At 53.6% G+C, this 22,224-nt stretch overlaps 1 protein-coding gene across 3 annotated transcripts in view; it reads left to right on the top strand.

The window, feature by feature from the left end:
- The window catches only part of KCNN3 (potassium calcium-activated channel subfamily N member 3), a 174,189-nt gene that overhangs the window by 26,844 nt on the left and 125,121 nt on the right, over nucleotides 1-22,224 (top strand). For all 3 annotated transcript variants that reach the window (XM_077156311.1, XM_077156310.1, XM_077156312.1), the window contains exon 2: nucleotides 17,515-17,610. In XM_077156311.1, the coding sequence (XP_077012426.1) occupies nucleotides 17,515-17,610 (96 nt within the window). The remainder of the gene's footprint in view (nucleotides 1-17,514; nucleotides 17,611-22,224) is intronic.

The raw sequence follows: 22,224 nt of genomic DNA, 5'->3' as shown, positions 1-22,224 counted from the left end.
CCACTGGAAGTGGCTCCTCCACTTTGTGGATGGCCAGCGGTGGCTTTTCCACCCTCGGGCCACCAGGCTGGAGTTTCCCTGTGCCGGGCACCTTCCTCTCTGCCGCAACGGGTGGTCTTGGGGGATGTGAACCAGATGTGAGACCCGGATTGCGTCTAACGGGAAAGCCATCTGGAAAGGAAATGGTCTCTAACAGCACCTCACTTAGAGCCCCCAGGGGGTCTTCTGGGACTCCGAGCTCCTTCTGGGTGCTTCGCTGCAGCGTGGGCGCCCCAGCCTTGGCGCAGGATGGACCCTGGGGGAGCGCGAGCGCCGTGGCTGTGGTTTCCTCCACAGCTGCGTGGTTGTGGCACCTTCCAAGGCCAAGTGAAGTGGGTGTCAGCCGGGCCGCTCTGCCTGCGTCGGCACCAGCCCATCCCGGACCTCGGGTGCTGCTTTCCCTGTGGATTTAACCCCGCATGTGACTCTCGGTGGTGGCCAGATACCCCGCCACCTTCCGCCATGGAGGCACAGGGATCAGAAAGGAAATAGGAGGGTAAGGAATATGCTGGGCGAGGCCAGCCCCTCTGCAGGCTTCGGCACCATCAGAGCTGTGCAGGGCTCATTCACTCCTTCATCTGATAATTCCACAAACATTAGTGGCGTTTTTTCACATACGAGGCACTCGATGCTGTGGGAGGGAGAGAAGCAGAAGGATGAAAAAGACTTGGCTTCCACCCCCAAAGGAAACGGGTGCTCAGCGTGGCTGGAGAACCTCCCAGAGAGGCTGACCGTGGCGGGTGAAAGAGGCTGAGGGAGGGATGCGAGAGGAGGAGAGGCTGAGCAGGTTTGGAAGGAAGGCCGGGAATTCCATAGGCCCGGAGAATGTCATTCCTGGCCAAGCAAGCAGTATGTGCAAAGGCCCAGGGGAATGCACGTACAGCTGAGAAGGAAAACTCAGCATGGCTGGAGAACACCATGCGAGAGGGGGGACACGGGGCTGGAGAGGCGGGCAGAGGCCAGATTGTGCGGTTTCCCCGAGGAGCTGCAGGAAGGTTTTCAGCAGAGGATGGCGTGATGTGTGTCTGAATTAGTCACTCGGGACTCGACGAGGGAGAGGGAAGAGCATCGGGCGGGGCCCAGGGAGCTAGATTCCAGCTCTGGATTCCAGATCTGGGGGGCTGGGTGATCTACGTTTGGGCCACAGTTTTCTGGTCTGTAAGATGGGGGGACGCTGAAGGCCTGTCCTAGCTCCACACCAACGGCTGACTTCCCTCCTCAGCCCCCCCCCCGCCCTTTGTTCTGTGCTTGTCCGTCCTCCTCCAGCCGCCTGACCTGTCTCTCCTGCTGTCCCACCGAGCTCAGCAGCTGGGGGCAGCTGGGGGGAGAGAAGGGAGGCCCTTCAGAAAGAGTGTGCACTCCTGTCCCCAGAACTCACCGAGTGCCTGGCCTGCCGGGGACACCTTTTCCTGGCCCCAGCTCACTTGGGTGGACCATCCTGGGCCCAGCTCAGCCAGCTGGGGTCTCTTTAATGAAACAGTCACTCCGCTGGCTCCATCCGCCTTCCACCTGGCCCTCTCCAGTCTGACATGAGACAGCTGACGTGGGGCCATGCCCCGATGCCAGGACCATCTGTGTGGGGAGGTGTGGGGGCATCGGCTGGGGCAGGGTTTTCCCTGCGCTCTGGCCCTGGTTTCAAAAGCTCAGTGTGTCATTATCTGCGGCGTTTGTCCCCAGCAGCCCCCGCCCTTGCTCCTCCTGCCCGGGGGTCTCTGGAGCCACTTTGGCAGGAGACCTGGCCATCGGCTGTGGGCAGAAGGCAGGTCTGAGGCCGCATGTGGCATTGCCTCCCCAGCGCCAGCGCTCCTGCTCCCAGAGCTTCCGGGGAGGGGCCGGGACCAGGGCTGCCTCGGGTTCTGGTTGCCGAGGTCTTTGATCACAGCTGTTACATTTAAAGGCTTAAACAATAGATTCTAAGCAGATAAGTATGTGTTTGGTTAGTGGAGTGAGGAAATTAAAGGTAACTCAGATACCCCCCTCCCCCCAATTCTAAGAGCTATTTACTACCGATTGCTCAGACATCTGGTGGCAATGATTTGGCTGGATTCTCCTCTCTTTGGAAACTTATTACATTCATTCATTCCCTCATCCATCAAGAGTTTATTGAGGACCTACTATGTGCAGGCACTGTGAAAGGCGATGGGGCTAGAGAGACAGACAAGCCACCAGGTTCTGGGGTGACCATGCGGGGGCGCTCAGGGTGGGGGGCTTCAGTGCCGTCAGTATCATTTGGACCTGGAAACTATTTAGCTCACAAGCTTAAAGCCTGTTCTCAGAAAGACCCAGGAGTGCGAGAGGGAGGGAGCGTGGGTGTGGGCCGGGAGAGGGAGAACAGGGCGGAGGAAAGAGAGACGGAGGAAAGGTCATCGCAGGCTGTGCCAGGAGATAGGTGGCCACACCGCACCCCGTGTTCTGCCCCAGCTCCAGCCACAGTCCGCAGGGACCCTGTGGGGGATGGGGGGTGGGGCGCCTGCGCTCTCTCAGCTCTGCCCTGGCATGCTCTGGGCCTCAGTTTCCCCATCTGTAGAATGAGGGTTTGGATGAGGGATCCTGTACTCTCTGTAGTAGGCTTTCTGACTGGCCAGGGTGTGGGCCTGTGGGGCAGGGATCCGAGTAAAGGCCCTTCATGTATAACACGTGGGGTTCTCTGGTTTCTCCCATCTCAACACTGAAGACCCTCGGCTGGGGTCCGTGGGGGATCCTGTCACCTCCCTGTTCCCTGTTCCTAAGAGGTACCCTCTGGCTGCTTTCCTACCTGAACACTGGAAAAAAGGTTTTGGCTTTCCAGTGTTTTTCTGGTGTGGATAAACTCTTCTTAGAATTTGTTTCATTCCTTTTTTTCTTTTTCTGGGTCTGCATCTGTCAGTAAGGCCACGCAAGATGCTCAAGGTAAAGGACGGACCTGTGAGGCCAACATGCGTCATTTGATGCATCTGACTGTCTCCTTGGCAGGCCAGCTTCCTGATGCCCTGTAGGAGTCATCCCCTGGGCCTGACAGACCACTTAAGCTTTAGGGTCATGTACTGTGCAGGCCATAGTCACTGGCCTGGAAAGAAGACATAGAAATGTTTTGGCAGCAAAATGTTAGAATTGGGGTTGAGCCCCAGCTCTGCTGGGGTGACATTGGGGAACTGCTTAAATGCACTGGGTCTCAGTTTTCCTGTCTGTGAAATGGGAATGGCTTTCTCTACCTCCCAGGGATCAAATAGGAAATGGCATGAGAAAGCTCTTTGTAAATAGGGAAGACTTAACCCAACGCCCAGGACACCCTGATTCAGTGGCGAATGTATTCTGATGTTCACACCTCTCCATGGTTATAGCCTCCTCTGTGCTGAGAAAGTCAAGCCACAGAAGATTACTGCAGGTTAGATGTTATGACTGAGGTTGTCCATAATTGATGGAATAAACCTTAAACGAGTGACATATAATTGCAGTTCATCAAGGCCCTGTGACAACTGCCCCACTAAAATAGTATCTACTAATAATTGCTTTAATCTAGCTAAGTGATTCCTGTCCATGAGCCTGAGAGGAGGGGCCCTGTCAAAGGGCTCTCTAGCAGCAGCCGTGGACCCCACCTTTCCTGCAGCCCAGGGCAGTGTGAAAGCCGGGGAGCCACGGGGGTTGAAGGTCAGGGAGGGACCCCAATTATCTCAGACCCTATGGTAGCAAATGTAGCATTTATAGGCTGACCATGTGATTCTTTGTCTAGACTGGGTCACTTTTGAGACTCTTACATTAATAATCACTATTAATATTAATTATGCCAGACAGCAAGCTGAACTGGGCTCTTCCAGGCACACAGGGACGCATGGTCCCCCATGCATGGATTATTTTAGGTACATGGGGACCCTCAACTGTTAAAGCACTTCACATTCATTATGGGGACGTCATTGCAACGGCACTGGAAGGCAGGCAGGTGATCTCTCATTTAGCAGCTGTCGCAGGCAGTGAGGGAGGCCAACTAGTCCAATTATGGTCTATGGTCTGGCTTCCCTGGTGGCAGGTAGAGGCCACCCGGCTGGGGTCTGGACACAGACGGGGCTCAGTGGGAGAGACCCAGCAGCTCTGGCTTCCATGGGGCACGAGGAAGTCACCCCCTCCGTGGGGAGCACGGGGCACCGTTCTCAGCAGGGACGTCACTGCCTCTTCTCCAATCCCAGCACGTGGGCTTTCAGCCCAGCTCCTCCACTTACCAGCTCTGTAATTTCAGCAAACTATGCTCTCTTTCTGTGCCTCAGTTTCCTCATTTGTCAGCTGGGGACAATAAATAATTGCTGATTGCGAGGATTAAATGAGATACCATATGAGAATGGCCAGACTCAGGGCCTGTGATAAGGACCTAGTAAAGACTCACAGAGTTCGAGTCTGGACTGAGTTTCCAGAAGCAACACCCTTTAGGGATCCTCGGGGATCCTCTGGCCGCCTCGAGGCAGCTCTAACTTGATTGGTTCGGGTGGAGTGAGCTCCTACCTTGAGGTTGGGGCTGCCTCAATTCTTGGGGGAAGGAGGGGGATCGAGTAAATACTTGCAGGAATAGAGAGGTTCCCTGACTCCCTTGGCCAACGGATGTGTGGTGTGCTGGGTGGGGCCTCGGGGTCCCCTGAGCCCTGCCCAGGGGCAGAACCGCCCAGGCTCAGGCGGTGCCTGCTCAGACCTGCTCAGGCATGGGGTTCGCGTGAGCCCCCCACTGCTGGGCGCGCGGGGTCGGCAGCTTGGCCACAGTTTGGCCAGTTTGGTGTCAGGAGAGCCGGTGGGAGAGAGAGGGAGGGAGGGTGATAGAAGCACTGCGTTTGGCCTGCGGAGAGCTGTGTTTGGGCTCGGCCACTTCTGTCAACAGCGTCTGTCCGTCACAGCTCAACAATGGGGAGGCCGATGCCAAGTGGCCAGGAGTTAACAGCTCACGGCTGGGTTGAGTTTCTGAAAAACAGCATTTCTGCTTCTCAGGCAGCCCCGAAATGCCAATTGTTCTGTGCCAACTGGTTATTTTTCCAGACCATTTCCCTTTATTTGTTGAAGCATTTGTATTTTTAAGCAGAAAGAAGATGGAGAGCCTGGAGTAGGTAATTATTATTTCTCCCGATTTGCCCTTGAATGAGCCTTGGAAGAAACGTGCATGCCCCAAACCTGCACCGAGGACCTGCTGGGGGGGACGGGGAGAGGAGCGACGCAGAGGCACCCGGTTCACGAGGGCGCAGGCTGAAGGCGAACCCTGGCCCAGCCCCCAGGAGACTTGGGATGCAGTCTTAGCCCTTTTCGTCAATGGGGCGAGGCCTTGAGGCATCCCGAGCCCCTCTCTGGGCCTCAGCTTCCTCCCTGTAAAATGGGGAACTTGGATGGACTGGGCCAGGCGGCCCCTGCCAGGGGAGGCTGTGCGATCCATGGCCGGGACCGTGGGGCGGGCGTGGAAGGGAGGTGACGCCCCCCCCTCGGCACGTTGCTCCAGGAAGCCGGGGAAGCTGCTAGGGCCTCTTTATCTGTGGAGCCTTCAGAGATGTGTCTGGAGCCCGCCAGGCATTGTGTTCTCACTAGATGCGATTGCTGGGGGTCCTTGCGTTTTCATTTGGCCTCAGCGTTGCCAGGCTCAGGGGAGAGCTGTGGCCACGGAAGGGGTGGAAATGGGCACTAGGCTAGGACTAGGCATGTTTTCTCCACCTTCACGAGCCGATGAGGTTGGAAGGCACAGGTGGGGCTACTGCGTTGCCTCTGCCACACCCGCGGCCTCTGGTGCAGACAGAAGCAGGGGCTGGAGAGAGAGAGGAGGAAGGCAAGCTGGAGGGAGAATGAGGCTGGTAGATGCAGAGTAAGGGACGCGCCCTGTGCCTCGCCTTGTGTCTCTAAAACCTAACGTGTGCTCCTCTGTGACCATCAGGTGCTGTGAATCACATTTTTATTTAACAGTATAGCAGTCTGAAGATGAAAGCGCCTTGCGCATTGTGATTATTGGCCTCAGCTTCCCCGGGCCATCTGAGCCGAGGGTGTGTCTGGCCCGCAGGCCACTGCGGCAGGCTGGGGAGGAAAGAGGCCGGGTCTGGGACAAGCCGGGGCTGGGCTGGCCCGGTTCTAGCTGGGAACCCAGTTTGCACACAGGTTTCTGCAAGCGAAGTGATTCCCTGCCATTTTATTGGTTTGGAGGCCAGATAGGTGTTTTCTTTTTTTTTTTTTTTGCATAGGCAGGCACCAGGAATGGAACCTGGGTCTCTGGCATGGCAGGCGAGAATTCTGCCACTGAGCCATCATCTCACAGCCTAAGATAGGGTTTTTTTTTGGGGGGGGGGGGCGGGCATGGTCCAGGAATCAAACCCGGGTCTCTCGCATGAAAGGAGGGCATTCTAACCACTGAACTACCCGTACGAACTACTTCAAAGCCAGCCACCCAGAAAACACATTCATTTGTTTCAAACATTCTAGAACATTTCAGAATGTGGGGGCTTTTGCAATCTGGGTGAACTATAGGGAGAGAAGCAGTGAGTATTTGCTAGGAAAAGCCCTCCCGGTCTTGGCCAACTGAGCCGCTCCCCGCAGGGCTCGGCCCTCCCCGGGATAGAGGAGAGGGGAGCGGCTCTCTGGAACTCTGTGGCCCCAGCGGCCAGGGCGGATGCTGTGGCTGAGACAAGATGCCTCTCCCCAGACGAAGGTGTGGGTTGGGACTTCCGAATGAGATGCGTAGTGACAGGTGCGCGTTCATCAGGCTGGGGAAGGCCACCGGGGCTTTTCAACACCACAGGAAGGATGTAATTGCCGGCTGGCCAAGAACACTTGTGTTCCATGAGCAGAGAGGGGTGAAAAGTAATCAGGGCGGGCTATTTATTGGAGAAGGAAACACAGGGATGAGGTGAGAGGTTCCCGCGATGATTCCCAAATAGGGATCTAGGTTTTAGAGAACAGCTGAATTGAGGGACTCATTGTATTTCCTTAAGCAGGGAAATTAGGGGTGGGTGGGGCTGCCTGCCCCTTGAGTGCCAGCCTGAAAGGCCCAGCCCCCCGGTTCTAAGCTTTGCTCCAGCCCAGGCTGCTTTTATGACAGTGGGCGAGCCCGCTTTACCGGCCCGGATCCTCAGGTGGACCGAAGGGAAGGGGACTCGTTCTGTAAGGGCTCCCCAGGCCTGGTGTTGTGTTTTTATGAGCGTGTGTGTCCCAGGGAGGGACTCACTTCGTGAGGACATTGATGTATTTATCTGTGATGCCAGAGTTGGACCAGGGTTTCGCGGACACATCTGTGCATTTAGCTTTGTTGAGGGCCAAGCACCTGCGAAAGCTGAAGCCAGATCTTTGGAAAAAAAGCCAGAACCATCCCAAGTACCGAGGGGCTGCCTAAAGCGGAAGTGGGCTCTCAGTCCCTGGAGGGATTCAGAAACCAGACGACCACCCGGCGGGGATCTCAGAGCGGGGAGTCACGGGCCGCTGACCTGCATGGCCTGCGGATTCCCTACCAAGCCCGAGATTCTGGCCCATTGCTCATGTGTGTGGCTGCCTGTTTGATGGTGTCTTCTCGGGCTATCGTGGTGGCCCAGACATCGAGGCTTTTTTCTTGTGCCCTAAAGGCAGCAATTTTTTTTTTTTTTTTTTAACATTTGCATTTTTTTTATTAATTAAAAAAAGAATTAACAAAACAATTAGAAATCATTCCAATCTACATGTACAATCAGTAATTCTTAATAACATCACATAGTTGCATATTCATCATTTCTTAGTACATTTGCATCGATTTAGAAAAAGAAATAAAAAGACAACAGAATAAGAATTAAAACAATAATAGAAAGAAAAAAAAACAAAAAAAACAAAAACAAAAAACCTATACCTCACATGCAGCTTCATTCAGTGTTTTAACATAATTGCATTACAATTGGGTAGTATTGTGCTGTCCATTTCTGAGTTTTTATATCCAGTCCCGTTGTACAGTCTGTATCCCTTCATCTCCAATTATCCCTTCTCTTTTTTTTTTTTTTTAATTAACGGAAAAAAAGAAATTAACCCAACATTTAGAGATCATACCATTCTACACATGCAATCATTAATTCTTAACATCATCACATAGATGCATGATCATCATTTCTTAGTACATTTGCATTGGTTTAGAAGAACTAGCAACATAACCGAAAAAGATATAGAATGTTAATATAGAGAAAAAAATAAAAGTAATAGTAAAATCAAAACAAAACAAAACAAAACAAAACAAAAACCTATAGCTCAGATGCAGCTTCATTCAGTATTTTAACATGATTACTTTACAATTAGGTATTATTGTGCTGTCCATTTTTGAGTTTTTGTAAAGGCAGCAATTTTTACCCTGGCCTCCACGTTAGAATCACCAAGATGTTAAAAAATAATAATAAAAATCAGTGCTCAGGCTTCACCTGTAGAGATCCTGATTTAATTGCTCGGGGGGGGGGGGGCGGCGGGACAAGCTCTAGAAGGACTCAGGTGGCGGTGCCTGCCAGGTGCGCTTCCATCTCACGCCCACCGTACTCCCTGGGGGCGCGAGGACATGCACCCCTCGCTCCTAATCCCGTTCCACCTCTGTACAGACTGCAGAAATTTGAGACTGTGTTTTCTCTTATTCATTAATTGCTTACTTTGTGTCCTGTAAGAGTCCTAGGGAAGCAAAGGGCCAGGCAGCTCTCTGCTCCTTTAGAAGAAGCAAGTGCCAAACTGCCTTATAAAGACCCCATGGTGCCTATTTCTACCTCCCACACTTAGCGCAGCGCCTGGCACATGGCAAGCATGCAATAAAAAATTTCAATCGCATTGCAAGGAATCTTTGCCAGTGTTATAAGTGGGGCAGGAAAGTAATTTATAAGCAAGCATGCAGCGGAGAATTAATGCTATGCCCAGATCTTATAAAGGATGTCATCTCCTTAATTGGAATCATGTTTGTGGCCTGAGGTGGTGACCCGGCCAACATGATATTTTGGTATATTTTGGTAGCAGGGCCTCCGAAATGACCCCTTTCTGCCTTCCTCGGGGCACTGCACGGCAGGTGCCTCCTAATTGGTGTCCCGTGCCTTGTGCTGGCTTCGCTCAACATTACCAGCCCCTCCTGAGACCTGACCGCCCTCATTACCAACTCATCAGGTCCTTCAGCCATCAGGTTCCAGCTCCTTCCGGGAGCAACCGAGCAGAGGGCCGCAGAGGAATGCCCGGCCAGCCTGACTTGATGAATTTTGTTTCAGGACCACTGGCTTCCTTCACAGGCATTTCCTGCCTGCCCTGGGCCAGACTTGCAGACCCAGGGCAGCCCCTGACCTCAGGCTGCTTAGGTTTAGTGGTGGCAGTGGAGGCCGAGGCCCTGTCCCGGAGCAGGTGGGCAGGACGTGGGGCCTCACTACAGACCGGCGGGCCTGGGTTCAAATCTGGCCTTCTGCTCCTCTTCCTCCCCCGGGGAAGTGACGTCCCCTCTTGGGGACTCAGATCCCTCAAGGCTCGCATGGGGCGATGCTTTGTTCTGAGGTGTGGAGGAAACTGGCTCCCTGTCTGATGCATGGTGTGAGTGTGCAGGAAATGTCAGCCGTTATTTTTATCATCTCCTTCAGTTTTCCTGAGTTTGGAAGTTCAAGATGGAAGTGTCTACCTGCTCGACAGGTCTCAACGTTTTGCTCCCTTCATTCATTTATTCAGAATTCAACTAACATCTGTCGACCTGCCGTGCACCGCCCAGTGTTTCAGGGAATAGGGGGGTGGACAGATGAACATTTAAACTCCTGCCCTCCCGTCTGGCAGGCGTGAGAGGTGGCCGCCCCCAGGGGGTGAGAGCCAGTGGACGGTGCTAAGTACCCAGTCAGAGCAGCAGCGGACACAGACGGGGCTGTCTCCAAAGGGTGCAGGCCCCGGGCAGCCTGGTGGGGTTCCCGGGGCTGAGGTCAACCTCTGTCCTATCTAGACAAGTTCCGGGGCTCCCAGCTCACGCGGTGGGTCTGAGGGCCTAGGGCAGAAGCACTGAGGACAGGCCCAGGCCAGACTGTCCTCCTGGCCTTGGCCTCCGGCTCATGGGGATGCTGTTGGCAGCTGGGAACGGAGGGGAGGGCGTGGATGATTCTTGCCTCTGCTTTCTGCACCATGGAAATCTGTGCCAAGCGTCCCCCAGCCGGGGAGCTGGGGGCTGAGCCGAAACAGAAGGTGACGTGAGGCAAGGAATGGTGCCAGTCCGGCCCAGCCCCGAACCCGTGGTGATGTTGTCCCTCCCACAGGGGCTCAGGCAGGTGGTGGTGGGGGGGTGGGAGCTGGGGCTGCGGCATCCAACCCTGGCCCTCCGCGGTGGCGGCCACAGAGAGGGCCCCGTCCTCGTTGTCAGCCTGCTCGGGCACCGCGCCTGCCCTTTGCAAACGGCGTCCTGCGGGAGAGGGTACGCTGTGGGCCCCGTTAGACACGTGAGTCTGCAGCCTCGCCCCACATTCAGGGTTGCCTCCTGTGGCCGTGGCTCACCCAGGTCATCCAGGCCCAAGGAGGCCCTCGCCGGCCTTCCCTCCCAGCCAGGCTTCCCACCTGGGGCTCATCTTCCCCAGACGCCCTTCCGCCCACTTCCGAAGGTCCCAGGTCACCTCTGTCTCCAGGGGCTCATGAGCTCCCTTCATCTGCCTGAATCTTATTTACTTTGCACTGCGGGCAGGTCTGAGCTCGGGAAGGGTGTACAGTGGGGAGAGATGTGGGCCATATGGGTGGGGGTACAGGGGGGCAGTCCTCGGGAGGAGCCCTGGGCAGGAGTCCAGTTTCAGCGGGGGGCGGGGGGATAGGATCCTTGCAGTATCAGGGTCCAGAACAGTGCCTGAGGGGTAGTAAGTGCTCAGTAAATATTTGTTGAATGAATGAATGAATGAATGCTTGGCCCACCACAGACTGCCAAGGGCGTTTTTCTGAAACGCTGGCGTGGGGGTGGGAAGGTGATGCGTCCTTGTGAATTGTTGCACCCAGAAAATGCTGATATGGAAGGTGTATTCAGCAGTCCCCTGTCGGCAGGAGAAAGGGTAGTTGGCTATTAGACAACGTGAGCCTGTCTTTGTGTAAATGAAAAGTTATTTTCATGTGCGTTATCTCACTTCCTCCCCCGACACCTGTGAGTAAAGCGAGGGCAGGTCCCGCCCGTCCTGGTTTGCAGAGAAGGAAACAGGCCCAGAGAGACTAAGCCACACAGCAAGTGGCAAAGACATGACTGGAATTCTGGTCTTTTGATTTGAAATCCCACGTTATTTAGAATGAGAGAATGAAAACCTTTTTTAGCCCCCGCGGCTAAAAATAAAAGCCTCACCTTCTGTTTGAGGAGAGGGTGGCGTGAGCGGGTTTTGCCGGTGGCTCTTTTGCTCCCATGACTTTATCCTGTGTAGAGATATCGGGAAAAGGAAAGGCTTGAAAAAGGAAAGAAGAAATGAGCTTGTGGCGTGTCTCTGGGACCTGAGCCTGTGCTGAAGGCAGTGTGCACCCAGGGCCATGGGCCCAGCCAAAGGACAGGGACTATCTGGCCCAGCATCTCCTTTCCCAGATGGGAGGCCTGGGGCCTGGAGAGTGGACCGAGGAGGAGGCCTGACCCCCTAAGCTCCCTGAGGCCCAGGAACGTGCCCCTCTCCGTGTGTTGGCGATCCAGGCTCCAAATCTCAGCTTAACTGAGGAAGGGGCGTGCAGGCGCCTTCCCAACCAAAGCGCGTGCTTGCACGTGTGTGTGTGTGTGTGTGTGTCTACACACGTGTGTGTACATGTCTACACACGTATGTGGTACAGTCACGGTTTTTGTCACTGGAACCCCAAAGCGGTTCCAGTGAGCCCACCAGCCCCCAACATTGTGACAGCATCAGGGGCTGCCCCTGCTCCAGGCAGAGACGGATCCTGGCTGCAGGCGTCGACGTGATCCCCACCATGGACCAGGAGGGTTCTGGTGGCTGGGCAGGTACCCGGGGGATGCCGGGAAGGCCCAGGGGCTGCAGTTAAATCAGGGAGGTGAGGCTGGGCTAGGAGGGGAGCAAGAGGGAGGAAGATGGAGGGCGGATGAGAGAGGGTGCTCGGGGGGGCAGGGGCAGAGAGCAGGGGCCTGGTCCCTCTGTCTCCCGCTGGAGGGCAGCACCTGGGAATATGGTCTTCCCTGCCAGTGGATAAAGGGCTGCTTTTAATTTTCGTATCATTAATTAGCAAGAGTATCTAATTAGGACAACCATTACAAGAGCCACAATTTTCAGCTGATGCCGAATATCAGTCCATTTTGGAGCCTCTTCGTGAAATTGAAGGAAACGTTGACCTTGTTAAACAGATAAGATTTCTGAATCAGTTATTCCCAAATCGAATGCACAAAACGTAGTTACATCAGAGAGGAACATCCAGCCTCATGCAGCGTTTCAACTCTATCACCTGTTCCGCTTTGGGGTTCCAGTGACAAAAACCGTGACTGCACCACATACGTGTGTAGACGCGCACACACGTGTGTAAACACGCACACGCACTCACACACACGTGCGAGCACGCGCTTTGGTTGGGAAGGTGCCTGCACGCCCCTTCCTCAGTTAAGCTAAGATTTCCCTTCTGTTCAGCGTCCCTCCAAACTCCAAGCTCAGTTTTCTGTTATTTTCAGACGTTTCAAACAATAAATCACACTTAGAACTTCAGAGTCTCTGGGAAGATCTACCATAGTCATTACAGTTCTGGGCTGTCTTTGGAAACTTCCAGGCAGGCCCGGAGAGCAATTTATAGGGCTGCTCAGGAGCCAGGGAGCTCCCTCCATCACACGCCCACAGCCTGGGGCAGGGAGCGCTGTGGCGGCTCTGGGAGTGGTGGGGCTGGGAGTGGTGGCCCTGGGGGTGGTGGCCCTGGGAGTGGTGGTCCTGGGGGTGGCCCTGGGAGTGGTGGCCCTGGGGGTGGCCCTGAGGGTGGTGGGGCTGGAGTGGTGGCCCTGGGAGTGGTGGCCCTGGGGGTGGCCCTGGGAGTGGTGGCCCCGGAGTGGTGGGGCTGGAGTGGTGGCCCCGGGAGTGGCGCCACAGCAAGCACAGGGGTTGCAGGACAGGTGGTGGAGCGCGGCAGGGTGCAGAGCCCGGAGCAGACAGACCTGACTTTGCCCTGTGTTGGAATATCCCAGGGCAAGTGACCTCATTTGTCTGAGGCTCAGTTTCCCCCTCTGTGAAGGTGAGTGGACGCTGCCCATGTGGCATGGCCAGGCCCTGGAGTAATGCCTTATAACGGGTTGTGGTCACCATTGAGAAACCACTGACCTGCGAGGGGCTGGCTTACGACCTGGGACAGGGCCTACCTGGTGCAGCCCGGCTGACCTGGAAGTGGGCCCACCTCCTCCCACCCTGCCAGGGATGCCCCCGCAGCCCGCCAGACGGCTGGAGCCAGCCTCCGCCAGGGTGATGGAACTTCACTGTCTCATCTGGGAGCCTCGTTTATTTTTTAAGGCAGGAGAAAAGCGTGGCATATAGAAAAGTCAGGTATGCAGTTACTGTCTTGGCCAGTTGTGTGACCTGGGAAAAGTCTCTTCATTAGTGAAATGGAGACGTCCTGACCTCTTATGCAGGGTGAGATTTTGAGGGAAAGTGTCAGGGAGAACTAGTCTAGCACCTGGCATGTAGTAGATTCTCAATAAACCCTAGGTGAAAGTGAAAGTAGTTTTAAGAGGTAGCCCCTGTTGCACTCAGAGCATCAAACAGGTTGCAGGGATAATACAGTATAAATGAATTATCCCATGGATTCTGGTCGACTCTAAGTCTAATGATGACTGATAAAATCATCGGTAGGGCACATGAGCCCCCCGACCAGCCCCACCGGCAGGTATGCTGAGTACCCTGGCATTTTATAGCAGGGACAGCAAGTAAACGAAATGTCCTTTAGAAGACAGGAGACCCACGTCCCTTATCCTTATTAAAAGGACAGGCTGAAAGTTCCTGTGTTTTCCCACCATCCCAGCAAGGCACTTGCCATGTCGTAAATAAAGATGACTCACTCCGCCTGCATGGAAGTCATGTTCTAGACTCTGATAATAAGAAATCTTTTCTGATTTTAAAAACAGTATATTTTAGTTACAGAAATTTTGAGAAAAAATAAAAACACGAAGAAAAACCATCACCCGAGTACCTACAATATTTTGATATATATATTTTTAGTTTTTTCCTACATTAATAAAGTAAACATTTTAAACATAATTGGGAATATGATATATGTACAGTATGGGACTCTGAGTTTTTCACTGAATATTTTATCACGAACCTTTCCCCATGTCTCCAAATATTCCCTTACAGAAGTGATTTTTAGGGGCTGCATGGTGTCCCATCACTGGATGCTTCCAAATTTACTTAATCGCTCTGATATTGTTGGGCATTTAAGAATAAATGACTTTTTAACAAACGACTCCCACCAGTTGGGAAATAATTCTAAGCATTCCTGTGCAATGAGGACTACCTACTGTCTTGTTGAGAAGCCCTGCGTGGCGATGAGGAGGCCCTGTCCCAGGCCCCAGATGGGAACGAGTGGGCGCGGGGGTGGGTGTCCCACCGCAGGGGGTGATGACGGCTAATTAGCCGGCCCAGTGTCTCTGCCACCACCCAGAGGACCGTATCAATTTCAAGCTTCACTGGAGCCCAGGCAGCAAAGAGAAGATACTTATTCAACATTTTAACACACAGAAAACATTTCTAGTTCAGCCAGACTTTTTTGACATCTATGTTTTCCAGTTATTAAAAATGTTTGATGGTTTATTTATTTTTATTGACATGCAATGGAGAATACAAGGAAATCTGTACAAAACGAGCATCCCTGCTGACCAAATATACAATCTGGCCTCCCAGTGGAGCTGGAGCTGGCCAGACCAAGAAGGGGTGGGACTCACCTCTTATGTAAAGGCTTCAAGTTTTAGGACACAAGGAAGAGGCTCGAAGGAGTGGTGACGGCATCTGGCCCCTTTCCCTTCACCTCTTCCTCTGAAAAATGAGGGAAATAGACTTGGATGCTTATTTCAGTCAATTTCTGCCAAAAGAAATAAATTAGAGATCGAAATGTGCAACAGAGCCCAAACCTTCTCTGGGGAGGCGTGATGCTCCCCAGATGCCTTTGGACCCCTTTGAGAAGAAACGCATGGTCATTTCTGGCTCAAAAACCTTGTGACTTGTCCCTAGCTCATTCCTGTAGGGAGATTTGTCTTGTCTTAAAACCGTCTAAGCAGGCCTGAGTTCACTGCCTGCTCTCTTCAGCCCCAGCTCGGCCTTGTGGGTTGGGTGGTGTTTCAAGCACCAAGAAATGCTTCCAAAGATCAGAACTTCTTGAGCCAGGAACTGTATTTTTTCTTTGTGTCTGCAATTGGACCAGCCTAGTAGCAGACCCCCCTCAGACACTTCTGTAAATGTGTGCAAAGTAAAGGACTGCAGGCTGCTCTTCATTAAATCGTAGAGCATCAGTCAGAGAGAGGGACGCTGATTTATGTTTAGCTCCTCTGTGCAGAGCAGACTGGACATGTTTCCCCACAGCTGGCCGACCCTACACGGTAAAGAAAGTCAGAGTTCGTGTATAAGCCAGACTGGAAGCTTCGGGTGGACAGGGACCATCTCTGTGTACCCTACAGCGTCTAGCACACCATCGGGCATCCAGTAGGTGCTTACTAAACAAGAAATGTTGGATTTGTGAAAGAGCGATTGAACGAATGAGTTACTTCATTAGTTCTCCCTTACATCCCCAGCACCAGCTCACGTCTGGCACAGGGTAGGATTCTAAAACTGTATCAAATAAATTAACAGTGAGATACAAATAAAGCAGGGAGAGCTGTTTTTATTCTCTTTTGGCCCAGAGAGAGTGGTTGAGAATCTGGATGACTTGGGAATCTGGAAATCCTGGGTTCAAATCCTAAGCCCTCTGCTTGTTCTAGTGGCTGCCGTATAGGACAGCACTGCCCAGCTCTGCACATCTCATCCCGCCTCTGAAAGCTTTCTCTGACCCATCCACAGTGCTGTCTTCCTCCCTCAAACTCCCCTAGACCCACCGTACACTTTATATGGCTATTGATCATATTCTACCTTTGAAATACCTTCCACTGTTGTATTGTCATTTAGGTCTGTTTGAATGGACTTTTCCCGCGCTTCTATCCTGCTTCCCACTGGCGAGTGTGCTTGAAGGCTTGTGGCCAGGGCCGTGGGCTGGGAGTGGGAGGTGTCAGCTTTCAACCCTGGCACGCACCATTCCTTTCCCCCAGTCCGTCCTTCACCTGTAATGTCTAAGGACCAAGGGCTGTTGGGAAGATAGGTGAGAAAGAATGTATGAAACTGCCTTGCAAACTGTGTGGTGTTTTACCGAAATAGTGATTGTTTTAATTCCCAGCTCCCTGAGGACAGGGGATGTGTCTTACATGGCATGCACCTCTCAGGACCGAGCACAGGCTGGCACACAGGGAATGCTCAGAAAGACTGCCCGCATTTCATCCACTACCTTGGCTCAGATCTCCTGTTCCCAACTTCCTTCAGGATGGAAACCATCTCTGTTTTCTGGTTTCTGAATGCACGGGACTCCCCAACCCAAATACCCTGAATTCGTAGAGGATGTGAAGTAAATGATAATAGCGAACGCTTACATAGCCAGACAGTGTTCTCGGCTCTTTATATTTACAACTCCTTTATTTTTCACAACTCGATGAGGTCGGTACTAGGATTATCCCCGCCTTACAGAGGGGCGACAGCACAGCAAAGTAGGGTCAGTGTCCCGTCACCTACCAGGAAGGGGCCATGTCAGGGTTTGCACCCAGACTGTCTGGTCCCAGAGCCCAGGCCACGGGTTAAAGCTGCCCACGTGCTTGACCGCACAATTACAGGTTCTCCAAGCGGGGGAGCTGCTGTCCCACTCGTGCGGGCCACCCCTGCCTCCCCACTCCAGCAGGAGGGCCCGTCAGAGGCTTTGTCCGCCCACGAGCCCTGCCTGCTTCTGTGCTCGCCCCACTTTCTCCCCCCGGGGCTCCTCCGCTGCCCCTGCCTCCCTGCCCTTGTGCTTGGCCTGAGCCTGGGGAGGAGAGCGGCTGCCAGGACATTCTAACTCGTTCCTAAAAGCGCTCTCGGGTGTTGGAGATGGAAGGGACCTTGGAGATTCTCTGGCTTGGGTTTGTTAAGATTAAACAGCGGCCCAAGCTGGCAGGATATTGATGCCCATAATATAGTAGTGTCACACGCAAAAAAGAATTATGTTCACATGACTTATGAGCTTGGAGGCAAACATTCTAAATAACATATCCGCGAACTGAATCTGGCCATGTATGACATAATAAATACATCATGCTGAAATGCAGTCCATCCCAGGTTTGAGAATATGATTGAATTCCAGAACACAGGCGAGGAGGGGGCAGTGGCGGAGACGGAGCCGCCCCCAGGCATAGCCCAAGGGTCTTTTTTTTTTTGACTCAGGCGAACCGCGTGATGTCCTGCTCCGTGGGGGGAGGCTGGTGACGGTCCTTCCTTTGCCCCCACCCTCCCTACCTCTGCCTCAGAGTAGAGTGAGACCCTCCCCCCTAATTCTCTCTTTCCATGTCTCTTGCAGGATTCCATGTTTTCGTTGGCCCTGAAATGCCTTATCAGTCTGTCCACCATCATCCTTTTGGGTTTGATCATCGCCTATCACACGCGTGAAGTCCAGGTAGGTGCCTGCCCTCACCTGCTCACACGGCGGCTGGGCCTTTGGGTTGAACCTGCCCCCCAAACCCTCCCCCAGGCAGCTGCTTGAGTGATTCTACACAATGCAGTGCCAGACCGTGACTGTGCTCTTCCGGCTTGTACCACGATGTTAGCAGGGATTGTGAGGGGCGCCTCTGGGGGTTTAAAACAACTGTTACAGGATCTACATTTGGGGATCCCAGAAGCGAACATATGGCTTCAGGATTGGGGTGTGGAGGGGCTTATTCTGCTCAGAATCCTTATTTGGCACCATTGTACTGGGACAGCCCCTTATTTGTGGCTTTGCCTCTTCCCTCTCTCGCTGGAGAGATGGAACTCAGGCCCCCGGCTCCCGCCAGTGAGAGGACCTGCCTTGTGTTTCCACCTACACACACGTGCCACCACACATGCACACACCAAACACACACACACACCACATACCACACATATTGCACTGGATTTCCGAATGGAGTAGACTTTACTGTGCGGGAATCTGCCAGGCTAGGAGGTGTCATTTTCTAGATAGAATCGAAGTTTGATGCAGTTGAGCTGGCCTCTGTTTCTTGCTGTCTAGAAGTGACTTGGCATCCGGAGAAATACTGGCTGGGCCTCTGGGGTGCACTTGCAGTTTGGCTGACATAGGGGGATGGTTTGGCCTGGGCTGGGAAAGTCAGGCAGGAGCAAACAGATTGGAGGCATCTTCTTGGGACAATGTGTCGCTCCCTCACCTGGCCTCTCTGCTGTGGACTTGGGTAGCTCTAAAATATCCAGATGTTTCTTTTCACCCCCATGTGAACCTGGAAACAATCCCGGTCCTTTGGCGAAGGGAGCACAGATGACTCCACATCTGGGCCGCAGGCGAGAGGCAAAGACCAGAACTCAGAGTCAGAAAAACTGGGGTCATTGCGGAGCTGGGGTCTCTTCTCTCGGTGTGTGTGTCTTTGGCGATTCCTGTAGCTTCTTTGGTCTCCATGTCTTATCTAGAATACGGAGGTTTTCATTCTAACTTTGCCAGATTGTTGCAAGGGTCAGATGAGGCAGCGTGTGTGAGAATGCTTTGTAAACTGCCAAACCGGTTTCAAATCCAGCCCATTTTTGTTGCCCTGCATTTTCTGGCTGTGCAGAGGCAGGTGTGATGTCTCCTCTCCCTAACGTGGCATTTGCTTTCCTGCTGAGTGTCAGGGGGTGACCCTGCCACCGTGGATGTCCTGGCTGCAGCATCCTTGGCTCCTGGCCATTTTCTCAAGGCTTCAGTGGCCGGTGACCAGTGGACACTTATCTAGATGGCCAGGACTCTTGGTTCAGACAGAGGTTATGCTGTAAGGGCTGAGAATCTCAGACGTCTCCAAGCAGCTTCCCTCATGGAGTCTGAACTAGACAGAGCTTGTGGGTGTTACTCAGGCCACTGTCTAGTCAACCCAAGATCAGAGCCAGGAATTCCCACAGAAGGAACAGGGACAAGGGACCATAGCAGGACCAGGAGCCGTTAACAGACTGGGCTCTAGGTCAGGCTTACCCCCACACCCCCCAGCCCCCGACAGCCCCCAGGTGGTCCCTCAACCCCTCTGAGCCCCCCAGTCCTTATCTGTAGGACTCTAACTTATGATATATCACTCTGACCTGTGCAGAAACAATCCCAAAGTAAAAAGGCAGAATCTTCAAACTCAGCTATGAGCCGGGCTTTAGAAAGGGAGACGGAGAGGGAGAGGAGCACCTCCCAGCCCGCCCACACTGCGGCCCTGCTTTCTGTTTCAGGCACTGGGCTGGGTAGTGCCAGGCGGGCCACCCTCCCACTCCCCCAGGAGCCTGGGCTCCAGCCCGGCCCGGAGCCCTGGCTCTCGTACCTGATCCCGCCCGGCTGCAGTGGTGACCTCAGGTCTGTCCTGGTGGCGGGGCCGTGCTGTTGATATGTTAGCCTTTGCCCCATCCCCAGCTCATACCCAGCCCTCCTTCAGCCCAAATCATGGGCAAGGATGCTGCTTTTTGTGTCACTTATTTTGGCCCAACACTCACGGTTTGGAGAAATAAAGTAGACTCATTGGCATTGCATCCTGACTCAGACACTTTCGTCTGAATGATCTGGGGCTGATCACAACTTCTCCAAACCTCAGTTTCCCCATCTGAGGTATTGAGCCATGTCACCCACTTTGTGAATTCTTAAGAGAGTTGGCAGTAGTGCAGAGTGCAGGACGGGCGTTCGTGAAAGGCGATGTTGGGTTCCTCTCCTCTGACCTTAGCCCCCTGCTTTCGGCTGGACCCTGGTCCAGGTGCCAGGTGGTCAGCTCCTGCCCCGCTGTGGCCTAGCCCTGCCTGCCTCCCAGCCCCCAACCCCCAGCCCTTTATCCTACCTGCCTCCTCGGTCACATGGGAGAAAGTGTCACCAGCACTTGGCTCCCTCTGTGCCTCTTACTTTTCTACTAAAGCTCTTTCTACAAAAAGCTGGACCATCTCATGCCAGCGGGAAATGGGAAATATTTGACTCCCACCGCTGGTGGGAGGAGGGCTTGCCTCTCAGGGTCCCCCGTGCACCCATCTCCCAGCCAGAGCGTGCGTTTCTGTTCTGTCTCTCTCCCCACCTCAGCGACAGTGGCTTCCATAGTCTGCATTTCCAGGGCCCCACAGGGTCTGACAAAGAGCAGGCATTGAAGGCACATTTTTTTGAATGAAAAGCTGCTGGACTCAAGCTATCTGGTTTCTAAAGCTGGTTCTACCGTTATTTAGCTCTGTGGTCCTGGGCCTCGGTTTCCTCCTGTGTTAGCTGGGGACAGTGAACCAGTCCGTGAATCTCTGGGCTGGGCCTGGCTGGTGGCCGCCCTGGGAATGGAGGGAGGAGCTGGCCCAGGCGTACTGCCTGGTTATCTGGACAAGACCCCTTGGAAAACATCCTTCCCTAGGGGAGGGCTGGCCGCTGCTCATCTGTTGTGAAACAGGGCGGGGTCAGGGAGTGGCTGCCTCGTCTCCTCGCTGGGGTGATGTCAGGGCCTTTTGTTGAGAATGTGACCGACCAGCTCCCTCGTCTACATGCGCTGCTGCTCACTTGGCTAAGCTTTGCCAGGGGCTGTTTGACTGTGTCCCCACCCCCTGCCCCTCAGTGCCCAGCACCCACAAAAGACTGGGGGTGCCTTCTAGAATATGACTCCTATTTGTTTAGAGGGCTTGACTTTTTCAGGTAGAAGAATTTCTGAAACATAATTGGGAAACTTTCAACCAAACTCTGGTTGCAAGTCGCAGAGCCCCTGGGTTGGAAGGTTCCCAGAGGCGGCTTAGATCCTCCCCTGCCCCCAGAGCGGGGCGCCCCTCCCACCTCCTCGCCTCTCCCCCTCCGGGCAGCGGGCAGCGTGGCCCTTAGGGCTTCCCTGCGACTTCCACTCTGCCCTGCTTCTGCGTTGGGAGCTGGAGAAGCGGGAGCTGCGTTTTCACACGGCAGCCTCTGTAGCTTGAAGATGGCAGCCCAGTTCTTCCTCAGTTTCCCCTTCTCTCGGCGTTTTGGGGCAGGCAGTTCTCAAGGGCACCGGCTGTTATCCTCAGGCCAGTGTGTCCTGGAAACAAACAAACAGACCAATAGCAGACGCAATGCGTTTTGTTTATTAACCAAAACTTTGACTGAAGACTGTGCCGTCTCCCCTGGACAGTACTTTCATGCCCACAGTTTGAGGCTCACCAACAACCCCTAGCAAGCAGCACTGGCCTCCTCTCCCCAGGCTGAAGCCTCCTCATTTTAGATGCCATTGGCATGTCGTTGCAGCAACATTAAAAGTGATCCAATGATCCAATAACTCTTTATTGCTCCCCTTATGTTTCCACTCCCCTCCCCTGGATTATCCAAGTAACTCATTCATTTATTCAGCGCATATTCTGTGCAGAGCCTGGGACAGAGGCCCAGTTCTCTGGGCTAGAAACCCTGCAGTCCCCTTTGCATCTCCCCATCCACATCCTTGTCTTCAAGTGGTCCCCAAACTTGACCAAGTGAATCTGTAGCTCTAATGAACATCTCTGGTACCAGCTCTAGAAGGAAGAATAGGAGGTGGCTGAGAATGCTGACCTCAGAGCAGCCTGGCTTGGGTTCAACTCATGCTTTGTTTTACTTAACTTCTCCTAGTTCATTTCCTTTCTGTAAAATGGAACTAATAATAGTACCTATTGCAAAGGGCCGTTGTGCAGATCAAATTAGCTAATACATGCGAAAGTTAGGTGAGGAGGTGTTGGCCAGGGTGCAAGGCATATCCCAGGCAGAGGGCTCAAAAAAACAAAGCCCCTGAGCAGGGACAGTGCAGACTGCACTTGGAACACCTTCAGGACCAGGTCCGGGGGCAGTGGGGAAGGGGCCGGGGCCGCACACTGATGTATCTGCCTTGCTAAAGAGTTCGCAACTGTCCAAGTAGAAGTGGGACAATGGAAGGGGGAGAGGGCGACGATCAGGTTTGCGTGTCAGCTGCAGTGTGGCACATGCCAGAAGAGCTAGGGAGGGAGGTGGAAGAGGTAGAAGCATCTCAACCATGGTCAAGGTGAGGGCTGACCAGCCTCGGCTGGAAAAAGAGCAAGCACGTGGAGACGGGAGCAGCTATGCCCCAGCAGTGCTGAGCAAGTGGCATTGCCA

The sequence above is a fragment of the Tamandua tetradactyla genome, chromosome 4 (genome assembly GCF_023851605.1).
Source record: "Tamandua tetradactyla isolate mTamTet1 chromosome 4, mTamTet1.pri, whole genome shotgun sequence".
Taxonomy (NCBI): Eukaryota; Metazoa; Chordata; class Mammalia; order Pilosa; family Myrmecophagidae; genus Tamandua; species Tamandua tetradactyla.
This window is presented reverse-complemented; position numbering and strand designations above follow the sequence as displayed.